The sequence below is a fragment of the Sarcophilus harrisii genome, chromosome 2 (genome assembly GCF_902635505.1).
Source record: "Sarcophilus harrisii chromosome 2, mSarHar1.11, whole genome shotgun sequence".
Taxonomy (NCBI): domain Eukaryota; kingdom Metazoa; phylum Chordata; class Mammalia; order Dasyuromorphia; family Dasyuridae; genus Sarcophilus; species Sarcophilus harrisii.
Window position 1 is genome coordinate 630,240,292 of NC_045427.1, and position 17,760 is coordinate 630,258,051.

The window sequence follows — 17,760 nt, forward strand, 5'->3', positions numbered from 1 at the left end:
TTATATCCCAAAGAGATCTTAAAAAAGGGAAAGGGACCTGTATGTGTCAAAATTTGTTTGTGGCAGCCCTCTTTGTAGTTGTATAAATATGTATACATATGTTGGATTTAACATCTATTTCTATCATGTTTGACATATATTGGATTACTTGCCATCTAAGGGAGGGTGTGGGGGAAGGGGGGGAATTGGAACACAGGGTTTTGCAAGGGCTAATGTTGAAGAATTGTCCATACATATGTTTTGAAAAATAAAAAGCTTTAATTAAAAAAAAGTTAAAAAAAAAACATTCTGAGTTCCTTCAATAGAATATAAATCTATAAATCTATATTGGGTTTGATTTATATCTAGGTTTTTCTCAAGGTATTTAACAGGATTCCAGATCCCTTATAAGCACTCAGGGTAGCACTGCATATGGGTAAAAGAGCCTTTATTTCACCTCACTGAAAATATAGAAGATTTGAAGCTCTCACGAGAGTGAGTCCTTTATAATCAGACAAATATAGAGCTCAAAAACAAAAAATCACAGAATTGAAATTGGAAGGAATCTCATAACCAAAAGGCCAATCCATGCACAAAAGGAATCCCCACGGTAACATGGCTAGATGATCACCCAGTCTGTATCTTGAAGAGTTCCAACGAAGAACCCACTGCCTCTTGAGTCAGCACATTCCACTCTTGGACAGCTCCCCATTGCCACAAAATCCTTCCCACACCAAAGGATGTAGCCTTTGTAGCTCTCTGTAGCCTCCATTGTTCTTGGTTCTGGATCTTGTGGGCAAGGAGAACAGTCTGAATCCCACTCCCACAATACAGTACCAAACAGTTGAACCTAACTATTATGTGCATCCTGTTTTCTCTTCTCCAGATTATGCTGGAGAACATCCTTTGTTCATCACCTGATCCTCATATAACATGTACTGAAGGTCCTTTCCCATCTTGGTTGCCTATTTTTGAATCATTTCACTTAATCTCTCTGGGTTTCAGTCTTCTGAACTGAAAAATGAGAATTTAAAATAAATGCCACCGAGATCCTTTCCAGTTCCAGATCTAGAATTCTATGATTATCATTAAAGACAATGAGTAGATACTGAAACTATGATTTTTTTTTTTAATATTGGGCATTTCCAGGTAAGGAAACCGCCCCTACCAAAACAAATTGGTACCTTCTCTGCAATTCACAGTCTTAAAGAATTCCTCAGAGTTTGAATGCTGAACTGACTTGCTCAGGGTCATACAGTGACTTACTCAGGGTTCAATTTGTGTCAGAGATGGTTCTTTGGTTTCAAAGGTTTGTTCTGTTCACTACATTACATTGCCTTTCTATGGTGATCAGTGCCCTTGTACTGACTGAACTTGAGTTTACTACTGGGGCAAACTTTTGCCATTATGGTGGATGCATAACCCTCCAAACAGGATCCTACATAGTCCCTCCGAGGTTTACGGTTTCATCTGTGCTTTGCAATCCCCCAATAAGGCAAATATATACTTTGGGGAGTATGCTAACCAAGAATTAAATGGGAAATCCTAAGTCTCTTGGACCACTCCTCTCCACTCTCAAGGCTGACACCATCCAGGAATCACACTGTTGAAGGAATTCATATTTTCCCCCTCTTCATATAGGAGTTTTGGTCTGACCCTGAACTCTCCTTCTATCCCAATGGACACATATGTCTGCTTTACTTTCTGATTCCAGAGAAAATCAACCAGTGATGGAGTCATTGTCATCTCTGAAACAGGACTTATGTTTAGAAAGCACTTTTTCCCCTCTACAACCAAGAGATAGGTAATCTATCGATGTCTATTTTATGGATGAGAAAACAGACTGAAGATGGTCACACATCTTGCATATGGTCCCACACTTGCCATAAGTGTCATAAAAGGGCTTGGTGATGAGATCTAAACTGCTTGAGACCAAAGACCTTCCTTTCCTTTCCTTTTCTTTTCTTTTTCTTCCTTTTTCCTTCCTTCCCTCCCTCCCTCCCTCCCTCCCCCCTCTTCTCTCTTTCTCATTCCTCCCTCCTTCCCTCCCTTCTCTCTCTCTCTCTCTCTCTCTCTCTCTCTCTCTCTCTCTCTCTCTCTCTCTCTCTCCCTTCCCCCTCCCTTGCAATCTGACTTCAACTACTGGTATATTTCATAAGCGAGAGACAGACAAAAGCAATTTCTGGGAAGACTTCCTGGCTGAGGTGAAGGCAGCAGAGAGATGGCCAAGTCATTTCTCCCAGTGGGGTCAGCAACCCCCTAGGAACTAGAGCATTCCTCATCTGCCGTCATTTAGGACAATTTTAGCCTTTTTTTTCTTTTCCCTGGAAAGCTTGGATCAGCAGGGGATTCCTTCACTTCTCCAAGACATTTACGAGTCACTCTACTTGTTACTCCCTATGGGAAGTGAAGGGGTCAAGACTAGATCTCGGGTACTTAGCCTAAGTGTCTTTTAAAAAGATATTTTGATAAGAATATAAACGGTTGCCTTTTTAATTGTATGTATTTTATTTTATGCACTTAAAAACAATATTCTGAAAAGGGTTACCTTTCCCAGACTGTCACCCAAGGGATCCAGTACACAAAACGATTAGAAAACCCCGGACTATGGGATCTCCCAGGTACCTTTCTCTCTAACAGTGCAGCAATGTTGCCGAATTTAAGAACACCTGGGTTCTCTTCCTGGCTCTTTTAAAAATAAATATTTTAAATTTTTATTCTCAATTTACATTTAAAAAGGCAAATTGAATAGTTATTTGTATATCGATGGGGACAAAAAGGGACGATTATGTATGAAACGGCGATTTCTATTACAACAGTTTGCTTTTGTTTTAAAGAATAATTCAACCAACCTGTAGCTTACAAAGCTCCCTTGCTTCTGTGTCTTCCTTTGGTTGTCTCTCTCTCTCTCTCTCTCTCTCTCTCTCTCTCTCTCTCTCTCTCTCTCTCTCTCTCTCTCTCTTTTTTAAGCCTTAATCTTCTTCTCTCCCTCCCTTCTCCCTCTTTCTCTTCCCTTCTCTCTCTCTCCTCTCTTTTTGTCTCGGTTTTTCTGTCTCTCCACCTCGCTCTGTGTCTCTCCTTTTTTTGTCTCTCTATCTCTGTTTTTCTGTCTCTGTCTTTCTCCACCTCTTTCTCTGTCTGTTTTCTCACTTCCCCCCCCTCCCACCTTTTGAAAAAAAAGGAAAGAAAGCCCACACCCGGTCGGTAATAAATATGCATAGCGAAGCAAAACAAATTCCCACGTGGGCCACGTGCAAAGCCTCCCTTCTCATTCCGCCCCCCCCCCCCCCCCCCCCCCCCCCCCCCCCCCCCCCCCGACCACTTCTTCCGGCCTCTTTCACCCATTCTCCGTTCCGGGGCCTCCGAGTCTCAGGACTGGACCTTAGAGATCATCTAGTCCCACAGCTTCCTTTTATAGACGGGTAAACTGAGGCCCGCTGAGATGAAAGGACTTGGCTAAGTAGAGGCGGCTGGGATCCCGGCTCCCCGGAGCTGCCCGGTCCTCGCTGCGGCCCTCGGGGCCTTCTCGGAGTCCTTGATTGCAGGCCCGGGGCCGGAGCCTTAGGCTGGGCTGCGCCGCCGAGCTCCCGAGCAGCCCCCGCGCGGGGCCCTGAATTATTGATGGTCCTTCGGGTGACATCCTCTCCGGAGAAGGAGGAGGGCGGTGGGGGTGGGGCTCAGCCCTGCTTGCGATCTAGTCGGAGCTCCCTCCCCATCTCGGTTTCTGCGGCCCCCGGAGGCCTCCGGACACCCGCCGCAGCAGCGGCCCCACCCAACCTTCCCTCCACCCCCACCCCCCCAAGAAGTTCCCTGCCCTTCCCCGGGCCCAGCCCCCACCCGGCCGGCTTCGTTTTGTTTATTTTTGATCGGAGGGGGGGAGGGAAGGAAAAGCCCAAGCTGAGCCGAGGTATCTAGCCCCTGGCTAAGGGTAGGGCCGGGGTGGAGGGAGGCTGAGGAAGGGCAAAGAATAACTTCCATTTCCGTTGGAAAGGGCGCTGAGGAGACCCAGAGCCTCTGCTCCATTTAATTCCACGAGCATTTAGTAAGCGCCTGTTCTGTGCTGGGCACTGGGCCGGACGCCAGGGATGCGGAGATAGAAAGGAAGCCGCCCCTGACCTCATAGAGCTTTCGGTCTACCTACAGGGGGCGAGGGGGACCCTATGTCGGCAGGTAAGCAATTACAAATGACATCGAAAAGAAAGGGAAGGGCACTGGAATCCCGGCCCCAAGCCTGTTGGCTAGAGCCGGGGAAGCCTTCCCTGTTCCCCTTAATGTCTGGGCCTTCCTTCGGCTAATTACCTCCCTGGGATTATCTCCTCTTTGTGACTTGTTTGCACACACTTGTTTGCATGTGGTCTCCTCCATTCGATTGCAAGCGTTTCGAGGGTGAGGCCTTTTTTTTTTTTTTTTTTTTGCCTCTGTATCCTCTTAGCACAGTGCCTGAAATACAGTAGGTGCTTAATAAATGCTGACTGACAGAAAAGGTCTCTTGTAGTGAGTGGCAATGAGTTGAGCCTTATCTCCACGTCCGAATTCTTTCCAGCATCTCTTGGTCTGTTTCCTCGACCTTTTTTGGTGTGTCCTGAATCCCTTTGATAGTCTAGAGAAGCCCTTCTCAGGATCATGTTTATAAATGCAGAAAATAAAATACAGAGGAAATGCAAATCTTGTTTATGTGCGGAAAATCAGCTGCAAAGGAGCCCAACTATTGTGAAATGGTTATTTAAAATTAAAAACAAAACAAACAAACGAGTTCACGGAGCTCAGAGCTCCACATCTGGGTTCCTAAGATTTGCAAATAATAATATAGTGCCCGCTTACATCCATTATCAGTTCATTTGATCTTCCCTAATGTCCCTCAAGGTAGGTCCTACTGGGCTCACTTCCCTCCAGAATTGTTCTGTTCATTTCACTGATGAGAAAGCTGACTCTCGTCTGGCTGAAGGGAATTTCGAGTCCTTTACTCTGTCTTCTGCCTCACGTCTCTAAGTCCAGGGCCCATGGGAGCCTGGCTTCCCTTCTGGAATCAGAAACCCCTCGCTTCCGATCCAGTCCGGAGGCAGACACTTCCCCAGTACGTGAGAAATCGTTTACTTTCGCTGAGCCTTGGGTTCTGAATCTCTAACATGGAGCTCATGTGAGCCACATCACAGGCTGTTGGAGAGTCAGATGAGACATGTAACATGTTTGAGAGAGCACGAGATCCTGCGTACATTAGTTGTTGTTATTAAGCTTCTTGTTGCAGTTGCCGTTTTTTCTGATGGGGAGAGTAATTTTTAGGAACAGTCGAGTAGGGTAAATAAAGGCAGGTGAGACACCAGAAGCAAGGGGCCCCTAGAACTCGGCTCCTTAGAGAGGCAGCCAAGCTAAGAAGGAAGATGGGAAGAGGTGGGGCCCAGAACTGTGAGATCTCATGACTCCGGAGTCACAGCTTGGATTCATCTTATCTCGGCTTCTCGTTGACTCTTCCTTCCGAATAAGAGGGCGTGGAGGAAAGTTTTTCTCCGGCCGCTCCAATCGGGGTGATATTCTCCAGCATCAGCTATGCCTTGGAGGGCTCTTCAGGGAAAGGTTGGAAATGAAATTAGCCTGAAGGCTCTAGAATACACGTGTTGTATAGAAGAGGGAGGCTGGATGAGAAGAAGAAAAGGAGAAGGAAAAAGGGAGGGGGGAGGGCAGAGACCCAGAGACAGACAGGAGTAACGCAGACACACAGACAGAGAGAGAGAGAGAGAGAGAGAGAGAGAGAGAGAGAGAGAAATGCGTAGAAAGGCAACAGACTGGCAGAATAAAGGTAAAGAGAGAAAAGAAAAAAAGATTCAATTGATTTCTCTTTTTGACAAGTATCTGTGCTTGGGTCTGAAGCAGGAGCCCGATGACCTTTTCAAATGAAAACCACTTTAATTCAAAAAAAGTAAAAACAGAACGAGGGGAGAGAAGTTCCGAAAGGTTGCATCCTCTCCCCTCTCCGAAGCCCCCATTGTACAAGTCCACCCCGAGAATGAGTGAGAGAAAAGGCATTTATATTCTTTTATTTATCTGCTTGTTCCCCAGCCTCAAACACTCACTAGCTGTATGACCCTGAGCAAGTCATTAATCCCCCTAAAAAGAAACGGCAAATTATCCCAGTATCCTTGCCACCGGCTCACGAAGACTCCGACTCGATGGAACGCCTGAACAACAATGGGCAGAAGAATCGGTCAAGAAACATTTATTGATTTTCTCCTGTGCTCCAGGAAGTGGGCTCAATTCTAAATACAGAAATGCAAAAGTCCTCAAGGACCTTTCCATTCCAAAGGGCCATGGAAGCGCTTTTGGTCCAGCAAAAACGGAGGTGACGAGGAAAGTAGATTGACACACTCCATCCAGGAACAATGACAGTCGATGACAGCTTCAGGGAATCGGTTACCCTAACTTAATACCCTTATTTGATCATTATCCTCGCCGTTGGTTTATGAACAATAAATACAGAACTGTTTCTACAAAGTCATTTGCTCTAAAAGCGAAAAATAGCTCTAAACGCCTTTCCCAACAGGAAGTGCCCTATTCTGCTAATATGTCCTAAAAGCATCAAATTTTGATCGAGACTATTTTAACCTTTAAAAAAAAAAAAGGAAACTTTGGCAAACCAACCTCAGCGCCCACCTAAGCTTTCCTTCCCAGCCCCGGCGGGAGGACAGCTCTCTCTCGGGCCCTGTCCAATGTCAACACCTATCTCCACGTCGGGCAGATGTGGGGAGGGGGAAGGGAAGCTCAATGAGAACGCTCGGAGATGTTTCCCATCACCATTGCCCAAGTTCGCAGCCTCGGGAGGAAAGAGCAGGGAGAACTGGTAAGGGGGCTGGGGGGTTTCAAAGTCCCATCAAAACAAAGCCAGTCAGGAGGGGGGTGTGCGTGTGTGTGTGTGTGCGTGTGTGTGTGTGTGTGTGTGTGTGTGTGTGTGTGCCATCCCCCCCTCCTCCCCCGCCCCTTTAAAAGGCTGGGCGAACAGACCCAAATGGTGACTGCGGCGCTGGTCTGCGTTCCAGCTCTCCCAGGGGCAGATTCATCTCCTGCCTGAGACACAGGGCAGCGGAGGGAGGAGCGGCCGCCGGGGGGCCGCGCGGGCAGAAAGGGAGCGGGCTCGCCTGGGCGCGGGGCTCCGCTAGCCACCGCCGGACCTTCTCTGCTGACTGCCCCGGGGGAGCCGGGGAGAATTCTTGTAGATTCCGGGGACGGGGGGTGGGGGGGGGGGTGTCCGCTTCCCATTGTTCACTCCGGCCAATCAAGTCGCCCCCGTTCCCCCTCGGCCAATCTCCCTCGCGCGCCCCCCTCCCACCCCTTTCCTCCCGTCCCCCGGCACCTCTCGGGCTAGCTCCCCGCCCGCCCCCCCTCAGTCTCTAAATCTTGGCGTGACGTCACAGACCCCGCCCCCGGGCTCGGAGCCCGGGGGGGCTGGGAGCGTGCTGATGTCATGCGGCGTGCGGGGCCAGTGCAGAATTCCTCTCCCACCCAAGTGCTCCGGGCTGGAGGAGTTAGTTAGCCAAGAGCCGAGCCCGGACGAAGCCCACCATCCTCGCGTCTGCATCCTAACACTTCGCGCATGGTGGATATTCTTTTTAATTATCCTTTTCTGGGTGCTATGGGGGATCACTCCAAGAGTAAGTCTTTTTCTGTGTGTGTGTGTGTGTGTGTGTGTGTGTGCGCCTGCCTGCCTGCACGGGGTGTGTGTGTGTGTGTGTGTGTGTGTGTGTGTGTGCATGATATCGGAAAATGTTCCCCCATATCCATACGGACGGGGAGATGCTCAGCAGCTTCTACAAGTGGCTTCTCTCTGACAAGGCAGCCGAGGTTCTAACGGAGGCTCCGGCCCTTTTCCGAGCCCCAGGACTGGTCCTCCCCGCGGAGGACATTGTTAATATCGGGGCTGGGAGACTCTTGGTGCTGGCCCGGGGCTTTGCCGCCGCGTTGGGGGCGCAGGGAGGAGCGGGCTGCTTCTTGCTCGCCTTTAGCTCGCCTTCCTTCCGTGCCTTCCGAAGGAAGCATGCCGCCTCGTAATTGTGAATGGTGCCAGCTCGCCGGCGGAGGGGCGAGTCCTCTGTGTTTGTGGCTAGTAGGTGTCTGGGAGCGCCCGGGGGCCACTCAGCGGGGCGGCCGGGGCTGCGGAGCCGGGCGCTCGGCGAGGCTGACGGGAGCTCTCCGCGGCGCTTTTCGCATCTCAGTTATCGCTCAGCTAGTTCCAAGGAAAATAATCCTCCTCATAATAATGATAAAGAAAAATCCAACGGATCCGCAAGGAAAATATCTGGGGAAAGGGGGAAAGGCCTTCGCAAATTGGAGGCTTGGATTTTTCTTTCAAAGGACAGAACCTTTGGAATAGACTCATTTTTCTGGTGATGATGATGAGTGGTCGTGATTTTCTTGGGGGGGGGGGGGGAGAGAGGGAGAGAGAGAGAGAGAGAGAGAGAGAGAGAGAGAGCAATAAATACAAACACACAAAAAAGTTGTGTTGCAAATACGTTCGGAAAGCAAGCAGCTGCTGGTCCGTTCCTGAATCTGCGTCCTCTGCTCGTTTTCCCTGCTAGAAAAGCCGGGGATTGCCATGTGTGTCGGCTGTGGGACTCAGATTCACGACCAGTACATCCTCAAGGTCTCTCCGGACCTCGAGTGGCACGCAGCCTGCCTCAAGTGCGCCGAATGCAGCCAGTACTTGGACGAAACCTGCACGTGTTTTGTGAGAAACGGCAAGACGTACTGTAAAAGGGACTATATCAGGTGATGAGCGTCGCTGTTTATCTGTGCAAAGAAAAGCCCTAACCTGCAACGTGACCTTGGCTGCCCCCACCCCCACCCCGTCCCCGGCTCCGTTTCTCCAGCGCGCGTTTCTAATTTACCCACCCGGCCAAGCTGGCCCCGAGTCGAGCCCCGCACCTCTCTCCCCGGGCTGCCTCCTGGGGCTCCCAGAAACTTTTCTCCCTCCTTGTCACCGTACGGTTCCTTCTCCAGTGTTTTCGTTGGAGCAGGGATCCTCTCCCGGCACGCCGAGCTCTTGTCATTTGAAAACTATAGCTCCCCGTGGTAGAGCATCCGCTGCATTCTGCCAAGCTTTTCCCCTGTACTTGGTCAGTAGAGACCTAGAAATGCTGGCCCTGGAACCGGCCAGAGGGACAGAAAGAGAAAAAGAGAGGGAGAGAGACAGGAAGAAAGAGAGAAAGAGAAATCCCTGGGTTTGGCAAAACGCATCTTGTGTCTGTATGACTGTGTGCGGATTTGTAAGAATGTATTATTGTGACTAGAAATGAAAATGGAGGCCCGTGTGTGTATCCGTGCTTTAATAGAGGCGAATATAGTGGGACTGTCTGCTTATGTGAGCGTGAATGTGAGTGTAAATGTGGCGATGTTTCTGAGTGTGTAAATTGGATGTGTGTGTGTGTGTGTGTGTGTGTGTGAAGGAGACAGGCAGAGATAGAACAGTGACCAGATTAAATCTAGAGGCCGGGGATTTGCTTTTTCCCTTGCCGGTGGGCATGTTGCTGTGAGAAGTCGCTTGGGCCTACGGGAAGGCAAAGCCTATCCCGGGCCGGGAGCAGACCGGAATGGTCGGGCATTCGCCGCAGGCGGTCAAAGGCTCCGTCCCCCCCCTCACCCCCATCTTCCTCCGCAGGTTGTTCGGCATCAAGTGTGCCAAATGCAAGGTGGGTTTCAGCAGCAGCGACCTGGTGATGAGAGCCCGGGAGAACGTGTACCACATCGAGTGCTTCCGCTGCTCCGTGTGCAGTCGCCAGCTGCTGCCCGGGGACGAGTTCTCCCTGAGAGAGCACGAGCTTCTGTGCCGGGCAGATCACAGCCTCCTGCTGGACAGGGCCTCGGCCGAGAGTCCTCGGAGCCCGGGACACCTAGCGAGCAGCAGGAGCCTCCATCTGTCAGGTAAGGTCCCCAAACTGGGCCGGAGGAGTTGGAGATAATGCCTTTGGGTGGTGTGGAAGCGTGTGATGAGTGTGTATGTGTGTGTGTGTGTGTGTGGAGAGAGAGAGAGAGAGAGAATGAAAAAGGGCCTTGAGTAATTTAATACTTGCCGTCTCACACTGGGGCCTCTGGTAGACAGACACAGCAGTGTGCATGTGGGCTGGAGAACCCTTTCTAAGGAAAGCACCATCTCCCTCCACAGAAGGGGCCCCCTTCACTAACAGAGAGGTTTCAGTGTTTGGGTAATTCAGCGATAGTCTGAAAGTGGGGGTTCGGCTTCTTTCTAGGTGAGTGTGTTTAATTGATAACTAAACCAAGCTCTGTTGTCTGTAATATTGGGGACACGGGACACTAGATCCCATTCCACCTTAAGGCAGCTGTTTGAGTCCCTGAGTTGGTGACATAGATCGGGCTGACAGAGACGCACAGTGGATAGAATTGTGTTTGTATCTGTGTTTGGGTGTTGAAGGTACAGAATTAGCAGGGTGCCCCTGCCCCAGATAGCTGAATATATGTGGAGAATATGCATTATCTGCGCCCACCATAGTACTGGTATTTTTTCCTGAATAGTTATAAAGTGAATTAAGATGAGTTGGTGAACACTCAGGGGGATGAGGGCCCCTACCCCGAATTCAGTGACTCAAACCCTCTCAGAGAGCGACTCCCCACTTCTCTTTGGGCATAAGCTCCTCAGACAGGCGCTTTCAAGACTACTCAACTCTGGAATAATGTATGGAACTGAAACCCTGCCTTAAGAAAGCTAAGGAGCCTGCGGTCTCAGGAGGCAGAGGCTGGGCTCTGAGCCTGAGGAGCCTGATCTAAGGGAGGTCTAGGAGAGGGGAGAACCCGGGAGAACAGAGGAGGAATCTTAGGTGAGGAACAACTTGGAAGAGAAAGAACCTGGCTTCGAACAAGGAGCAAGAGAGATTTTAGGAGGCTGGCAGCAGGAGGACACAGTGGCAGGAAGGGAAAGGCCGGGAGGGGCCGTTAACCGAGCACTTTTGGCCCCCCGGAGAACGAGGACTTCCCCAACCCTAGTGTACCTTGGATGGAAAGATTATCTAAGAAGACTTGACTTGAGGGGGGGAATTTAAAAAAAAAAGTAGCCCGGTTTTTGCCCGGAGGGGAAAGAATTGATTTTCTTTCCCCGCCTTTATTCTTTCCCAACCCGGGGAAAGTAGGGAACCAGAATCCCGGTGTGTCCGGTTGAAATAGAATGATGTTTAAGCCCCAAGCAGGGGCTAGGAAGGGGAATGGGAGGGCCAGAAAGACCTAGGGCGGGCTGGGGGTGGAGAGAGGCCCGCCCGTGGAAACCCCGGGCATTTTTACTCCCCGCCCGTAGGGGGTCCAGGGTGGGGCAGGGATAGTTGTTCCAAGTTTGGGAGGATTTTCCGGGGACAGGGAGGCAAGAGCCCAGAGTTTCCGGAAGAGGAAGAGGCTGGGGTTGAGGGAGGGGGTTCTGGCTAAGTCCTTCTAAGGGCCGAGGGTGGAGCGGAGCGTGTGTGTGTGTGTTTTCTGTTGGAGTTTCGTTTTCTATTGAAGACCACGGGAAGCTGGCAGGGAAGGAAAGAGAAGAAATGGGATTTCCAGGCAGGAAGTTTTAAAGGGCCTGGGGGCCCTCCCGCCCGGGCCCAGAGCCCGGACCCCTGGGCTTCCCGAAGGGGAAATGGGAAGAGGGAATCGGGCTCCGGGAGGCCGCCGGGGTGGGAGGGGCCGCGGGAGCCCGGGCGCTGACGCCCTTTGTCCCCCAGCAGAGCCGGGCTCGGGCCGCCAGCCGTCCCTGCGGCCGCACGTGCACAAGCAGACGGAGAAGACGACCCGGGTGCGGACGGTCCTGAACGAGAAGCAGCTGCACACGCTGCGGACCTGCTACGCCGCCAACCCGCGGCCCGACGCGCTCATGAAGGAGCAGCTGGTGGAGATGACGGGCCTCAGCCCCAGGGTCATCCGCGTCTGGTTCCAGAACAAACGCTGCAAAGACAAGAAGAAGTCCATCCTCATGAAGCAGCTGCAGCAGCAGCAGCACAGCGACAAGACGGTGCGTGAGGCGGCCGGGGCCGGCCGGGGGGCGTGGGGGCCGCGCGGGGGGCGTGGGGACCCGCGCACGCACACTGGCTGCCCCGGGCCGCGCTTAGAGCCGCGCACTCTGCGTCTCTGTAGCGCTATCCTTACTATGCTGCGCTTTGAAGAGGAGGGGAGTGTTTAAATTAAGCCTTGGACGGCCCAGACGGCGTGGGGGTGGTGGTGGTGCGTGGGCCCTTTCGCAGTGGGGCTGGCACTGCTTGCCTCCAAGCTGGGGAGGCCGGGAGCGGCCCGGAGGCCCGGCCGGGACTGGCTGGGGGACATTTCCCTCTGCCTCCATCGCGGCCTTCGCCGTTTCCTCGGCGCAGCCCCGTTGGAAGCTTTGCCTCAGCTTCTTGCAGCTCCGAGCCCGGGCTGGGGTTAGGGGATATCGACCACTTTGGGAGGGGGGGTTCTCTGCAAGGTTCTGAGCGCCTGGGAACCCGGGCACGGCCTTCAGGGGTGGGGTAAGGGAAATGGGTGGGTGGGGAAAGCCATTCAGGCCGGCGGCCCTGACCCATCTCTTCTGGGTGCTGATCTCCTCAGAGCCTGCAGGGCCTCACCGGGACCCCTCTGGTGGCCGGCAGCCCCATCCGACACGAGAGCGCGGTGCAGGGCAGTGCCGTGGAGGTCCAGACTTATCAGCCCCCCTGGAAAGCACTCAGCGAGTTTGCCCTACAAAGTGACCTAGACCAGCCAGCCTTCCAGCAACTGGTGAGGACCCTGGCCCCAAGCTTCAGCTTCCCTCCTGCCCTCGCACGCAGCCTCTTCTCTCCCCGTGGCCGCGGCTCCACCAGGACTAGTCCATGGCAGGATGTGGGGAAGGAGTGGCGGCCCATGATCCCCTCCTGTCTCAGTGGACCTCAAGCTGAACTGGAAAGGGGGATGGCCGGCCTCTCCTCCCCCACAGAAGGGTGAAGGGAACTCTGGGAAGCAGGTGATAGGTGTGGGGGTGGTAGGTGAAGGCCTAGACTAGCCCTCCCTCCCTCCCTCCAGCTCCCCTCCAGCTGCTAAATGCTGCTTAGCTTGGGATTGAAAGGCCCTTTTGGGCCACGGGACCCAACCTCCCCCTGCTGAGGGCAACGGCCCAGAGGGATTAACCTAGAGGGAGGAGATGGCTCTAAAAGGGGGAGGGACTTTGCTTCCCAAGCCCCTCTTCTTGCTGTCAGCCCCTGGGTGGACTCCATTAATTTAAAGTCATTTGATTGTAGCTCCACGTGGCAGCGAGTGGGGTGTGGGCCGGGAGGAGGCCTGGCAAGCCGAAGGTCTCTGACTCCCCCCCTCTTGCCTTCCGTCCCAGGTGTCCTTCTCTGAGTCAGGCTCCCTGGGGAACTCCTCTGGCAGCGACGTGACCTCCTTATCCTCCCAGCTCCCGGACACTCCGAACAGCATGGTGCCCAGCCCGGTGGAGACGTGAGGAGCCTGGGGCCTGAGGGCCCCCTGTCCCGTGGATCTAGCATGCTCCCTGCATGAGACTCACCCATGCTCAGGCCATTCCAGCTCTCTGAAAACCCTCTCTCCTTTTAATTATTATTGTTATTTAAAGCAAAGAGAGAGAAAGAGAGAGAGAGAGACGCGAGAGATACTGTCTTGACTGCCAAAAGCACCAGGATGTGACCTTCCTTCTGCAAACCGGAGAACCCCTTCTCTGCTGGGCTTATTTTTGCAAAACCCAAATTGAGGATTTACTAGGATTAGGCCTTCCCCCTCCCCTCTCCTCCCCCAGTACACCATGTAATCCGGCTTTCTGACTCCCCTCATCCCAACTCACCTGGTGGCTTAGAAAGAAAATCGATTTCCAGCCAGAAGCTGGGGAAGGCTGACCTCTCCCTTTCTCCCTATGACCCACTCAGGGCTTTGGGGTCAACTTGGCTAAAACTGGCCGCTCCCTTTTAGGTTTGCTGGTGGTTGTTTTCTTAAGTGCTTTTGTTGGTTAGGGATGGGGGGGGAGGGCTAAGGAAGAACAGAGGAGAGAATGCCCAAAGCCCTAAATCGCATGATTGCTGGAAAACCAAAACGAAACTGAACCAAACCCCAAATATATGGAGAAAGAGACTTTTCTTGCAAATGTTTTAATTTATCGGTGGACGGAAGATAGTGTGTGAGCCTTTGCCGAACACACACACACACAAACAAACGTAAGTTATTGCTATTTATTGAGAACAGCAAGTTCATAGTGGGACTAATATTTTGATCTTAATAATAAAAAGCAAAACCCCCCACCCTCTGGCCTTGCCCCGGTGTGTCCTGTTGGCTCAGTCTGAGGGTGGGGCCCCACAGCCCTCGGGGGCTGGAGGTGGGATGGGCCACGTGGAGCTGGAGCTAGTTTTTTGGAAAAGGAAATCGAAAGGGAGGTACAGATTGTGCCAGGAGGGGATAAACCGCCTCCGGCTCCGCCATCCGCCTGGCCCCGGGGCCTTTACGAGGCGCCCCTCTTGGTGGGCCAGTTAGGGGGAGGGAAGGCGGAGCTGTTGGAGGTCCCCACCCCACCCACCCTCCGCCTTCTAACCTCTCACCTCTTTCTGAGGTCACACCTGTTCTCCACCGCCTCCTCCGCTGAGGTCACAGCCCCCACAGCCCCCTCCTCCCTTTCCTTCCGTCCCGCTGCTCCTGGGTCGCACTGCAGCCAGCCCCCTCCTCCCCTCTCCGTCCCGAGCCGGGCCTAGACTCCAGCCTGGAGACCTTAGTCACGTTCAGGGACGACTGCCTCCGCAAACAGCCAGCCCTCATTCCGGACCCTCGGCCGTCATCCTCCCGGGGTGTCGGTTTTCCATCAATCCCTCGAGAAAATACGAGTACCGAGACGCTCCGAGGTCGGCGGCTGGCCTCGGCCTGGCGGGACTGTCCGGCCCGCTGGCCAGCCGTCGATTCCTCCGATCCTCGCCGCCGCTGCCCCCCGCCCTCGGCCCGCTGCATTCATTAAATTCTGTCTAGACAGAGGCGAGGCCGGCGGCCCCTTATCGGCCCCTGGCATCACCTGCAAGCGAGACCCCCGGGACTCCCGTGCCCCCCACGAGCACTGGGCCGTGGCCGCCCGCCGAGGCTCGGCTTGCTTTCCTGCCCCGGCACGGGAGCCGCGGGCCGTGAGGGCCTGGGGCCGCCGGGGCGGGCTCAGCCGGTGTGACATTTCAAACCCGCGCTTTGGATTTTCGGGGGTGGCCGGAGGGGAGCCACGGGAGGGGGACGGGGGGGGGACCTCGAAGCTCCGGGGCCCCCGGTCTAGCTCGGTCTCTCCCAGACACTAGGGTTTAACCCTTTCGGGTCGGCGCATGGATGCGCAGGGACGGACGGCAGTCAGGGTGCTCCTGGGGGAGGAGATGCTGGCCAATTCCGGGGGCAAGGGGCAGCCCCCTTTCCCCCCACCTTCATAGGAGCTAGGGCTCGGGATGCTGTCAGGAGGCTCCGGCTTAAACCTGCTTTCTTTTTCCTCTCTTTCCTTCTTTTTCTTCTTCTCTTTCCCCTTATGTCTTATTCTTTTTTCATTTTTCCCCCTCTGGTGAGGAAATCTGCACATAAAATCAATTGCTTTTTCATTAAATCTTTCGTTTTCGTTTTTTTTTTTTTTTTTTTTTTCTCTTTCATTCTCTCTCTTTTTAAAATAAGTCTTGTTGGGGACGACTGATTGAAAGAAAGCGTGAGGTGGGAAAGGAGGGCTAAGTCTTTTTTTTTTTTTTTAAACTTCCTGAAAGTCAAGGTGACGCTGGTGAAAGAATTAAAGGGAACATTCTCCCTTCTTTAGGATTTAGGAAATGGTGCTGCAAACGTAGAGATAAGGGGGGGAGATATGCAGGGTTAATGAGGACCAGCTTTACCTCGTGAACTGCCCAGATGCGGTTTTAATAAACAGGGCTGGGTTCTTGGAGGCATCTTTTTCCTTAACTGAGACCATTCCCTTCTAACAGAAATACAGACCAGCTCTCCTTACCCCTTGGGCTGAGCCACTGGATAGAGGGGCGAAAGTTCAGGGGAGTCAAATTTTCGTTTGGGGGTTTTTCATACTATGGGCAGTCAAAGCTCCGGCAGTCATCTCTCTCTTTCTTAATCAATCTTTCTTTCTTTCTTTCTTTCTTTCTTTCTTTCTTTCTTTCTTTCTTTCTTTCTTTCTTTCTTTCTTTCTTTCTTTCTCTCTTAATTTCCCTTCCTCCTTTTCTTTCTTTCTTTCCTTCCTTTCTCTCTTAATTTCCCTTCCTTCCTTCCTTTCTTTCTTAATTTCTTTCTTTCTTTCTTTCCTTCCTTTCTCTCTTAATTTCCCTTCCTTCCTTCCTTTCTTTCTTAATTTCTCTTTCTTTCTTTCCTTACTTCCTTTCTCTCTTAATTTCCCTTCCTTCCTTCCTTCCTTCTTTCTCTTTCTTAATTTCTCTTTCCTTCCTTCCTTCCTTCCTTTCTCTCTTAAGTTCCTTTCCTTTCCTTCCTTTTTTTCTTTCTTTTTTTCTTTCTTTCTTTCTTTCTTTCTTTTAATTTCCCTTCCTTCCTTCCTTTCTTTCTTAATTTCTTTCTTTCTTTCTTTCCTTCCTTTCTCTCTTAATTTCCCTTCCTTCCTTCCTTTCTTTCTTAATTTCTTTCTTTCTTTTCTTTCTTTCTTTCTTTCTTTCTTTCTTTCTTTCTTTCTTTCTTTCTTTTTTTCTCTGTCTTTCTCTCTTAGTTTCCCTTTCTCTTTCTTTTAAAATCAGAATTTGGAATAATTCTGCAGCTAATAGCTGCGGATTCTCAGCTACTTTGATTTGCACCGCAGCATTTCTGTTCTGCGAATGCAAACATTTTCCTACGTACTTGCGGATTGCTGCTTTATCACCTTAAAATTGAACTCCTCTCTTTTCTGTTTGAACACACACACGAACGAGGGTAATTTGGGGCCGTTAAGAAATAACCTGGCCACAGTATCGCTGTGTCTGTACCACAGGCGTTAACGTCACGTTCTTGCGTCTCTGCAATTGGTGTCCTGGGCAGACAAGAAGAGAAAGCTTCTCTTTCAGCCTGGGTTGCCAGGAGAAGGGGTTGATTCTGATCAGCCCCTTTTACAGCAATCCCTAGTGGGGTGTCAGATCTATGCTCAGGGAGTTGCAGCAATAAGGAATAGCAATTTTACTGCTTCTCAGATCATCTTGAAAGATTTTCGGTAATACAAGAGGGATTTCCCTGTAAATTAAATTACCTGTGGCAATTACAAGGAGAGGATTTTATGCTTACTGACGTGAGATACCCGTTCCCAGAGTAAAAACTCAAGCTAACAAAGAAGGGCATAAGAGAGGAGGAAGGGAATTAGTTATCGAGACAGAATTTAATGTGAGATCGAGTAAGATTCAAAACAAAATCTCCGCAGTTTCACGTCACCTTTGTGTGTGGGGGGGGTATTTTACAGAGAATAAAAGTTTGTAGGAAGGACTACATGAAGTTTGCAATTTGGGGGAAATAAAAACTGAAGGAAAATTCCCTTCCGGGAAACACCTAAGAAGCTTCGGGGGCCGGTGAAGCTGTAATCGAATTACCTTTTTGTGGGCCAAGAAGAAAAAAGCCCAGGGAGCCAGGCTGGCAGCAAGACTCTTTGGAGTCTCTACTATTGGGTCAGGCACCATGGACTAAGTGATGGGGATCCGGAGCAGCAAATATTGTCTACACTGGAAAAAAGCTGGGATGAATGAGTTGCTGCACATTTAGTCAATTCTGCTCACTTGCAAGGGTGAGCTTAGGGAAGATATTTGGAGTAAAAGTGAATATTTGCAGAGATGTGTCAGGTTGGTAACCTGAAAGTGGGTAAATTGGAAATTAGATTTTATC

General features: G+C 51.4%; 1 protein-coding gene across 1 annotated transcript; it reads left to right on the plus strand.

Moving 5' to 3' along the window:
* The first annotated feature begins 7,309 nt into the window (after positions 1-7,309).
* ISL2 (ISL LIM homeobox 2) lies at positions 7,310-14,200 on the plus strand. Its single transcript, XM_031956798.1, has 6 exons — positions 7,310-7,619; positions 8,544-8,733; positions 9,623-9,885; positions 11,679-11,962; positions 12,532-12,699; positions 13,286-14,200. Exons 1-6 carry the CDS (start codon positions 7,562-7,564, stop codon positions 13,400-13,402), a joined length of 1,080 nt encoding a protein of 359 aa, XP_031812658.1. The 5' UTR covers positions 7,310-7,561; the 3' UTR covers positions 13,403-14,200.
* The last annotated feature ends 3,560 nt before the right edge of the window (positions 14,201-17,760 follow it).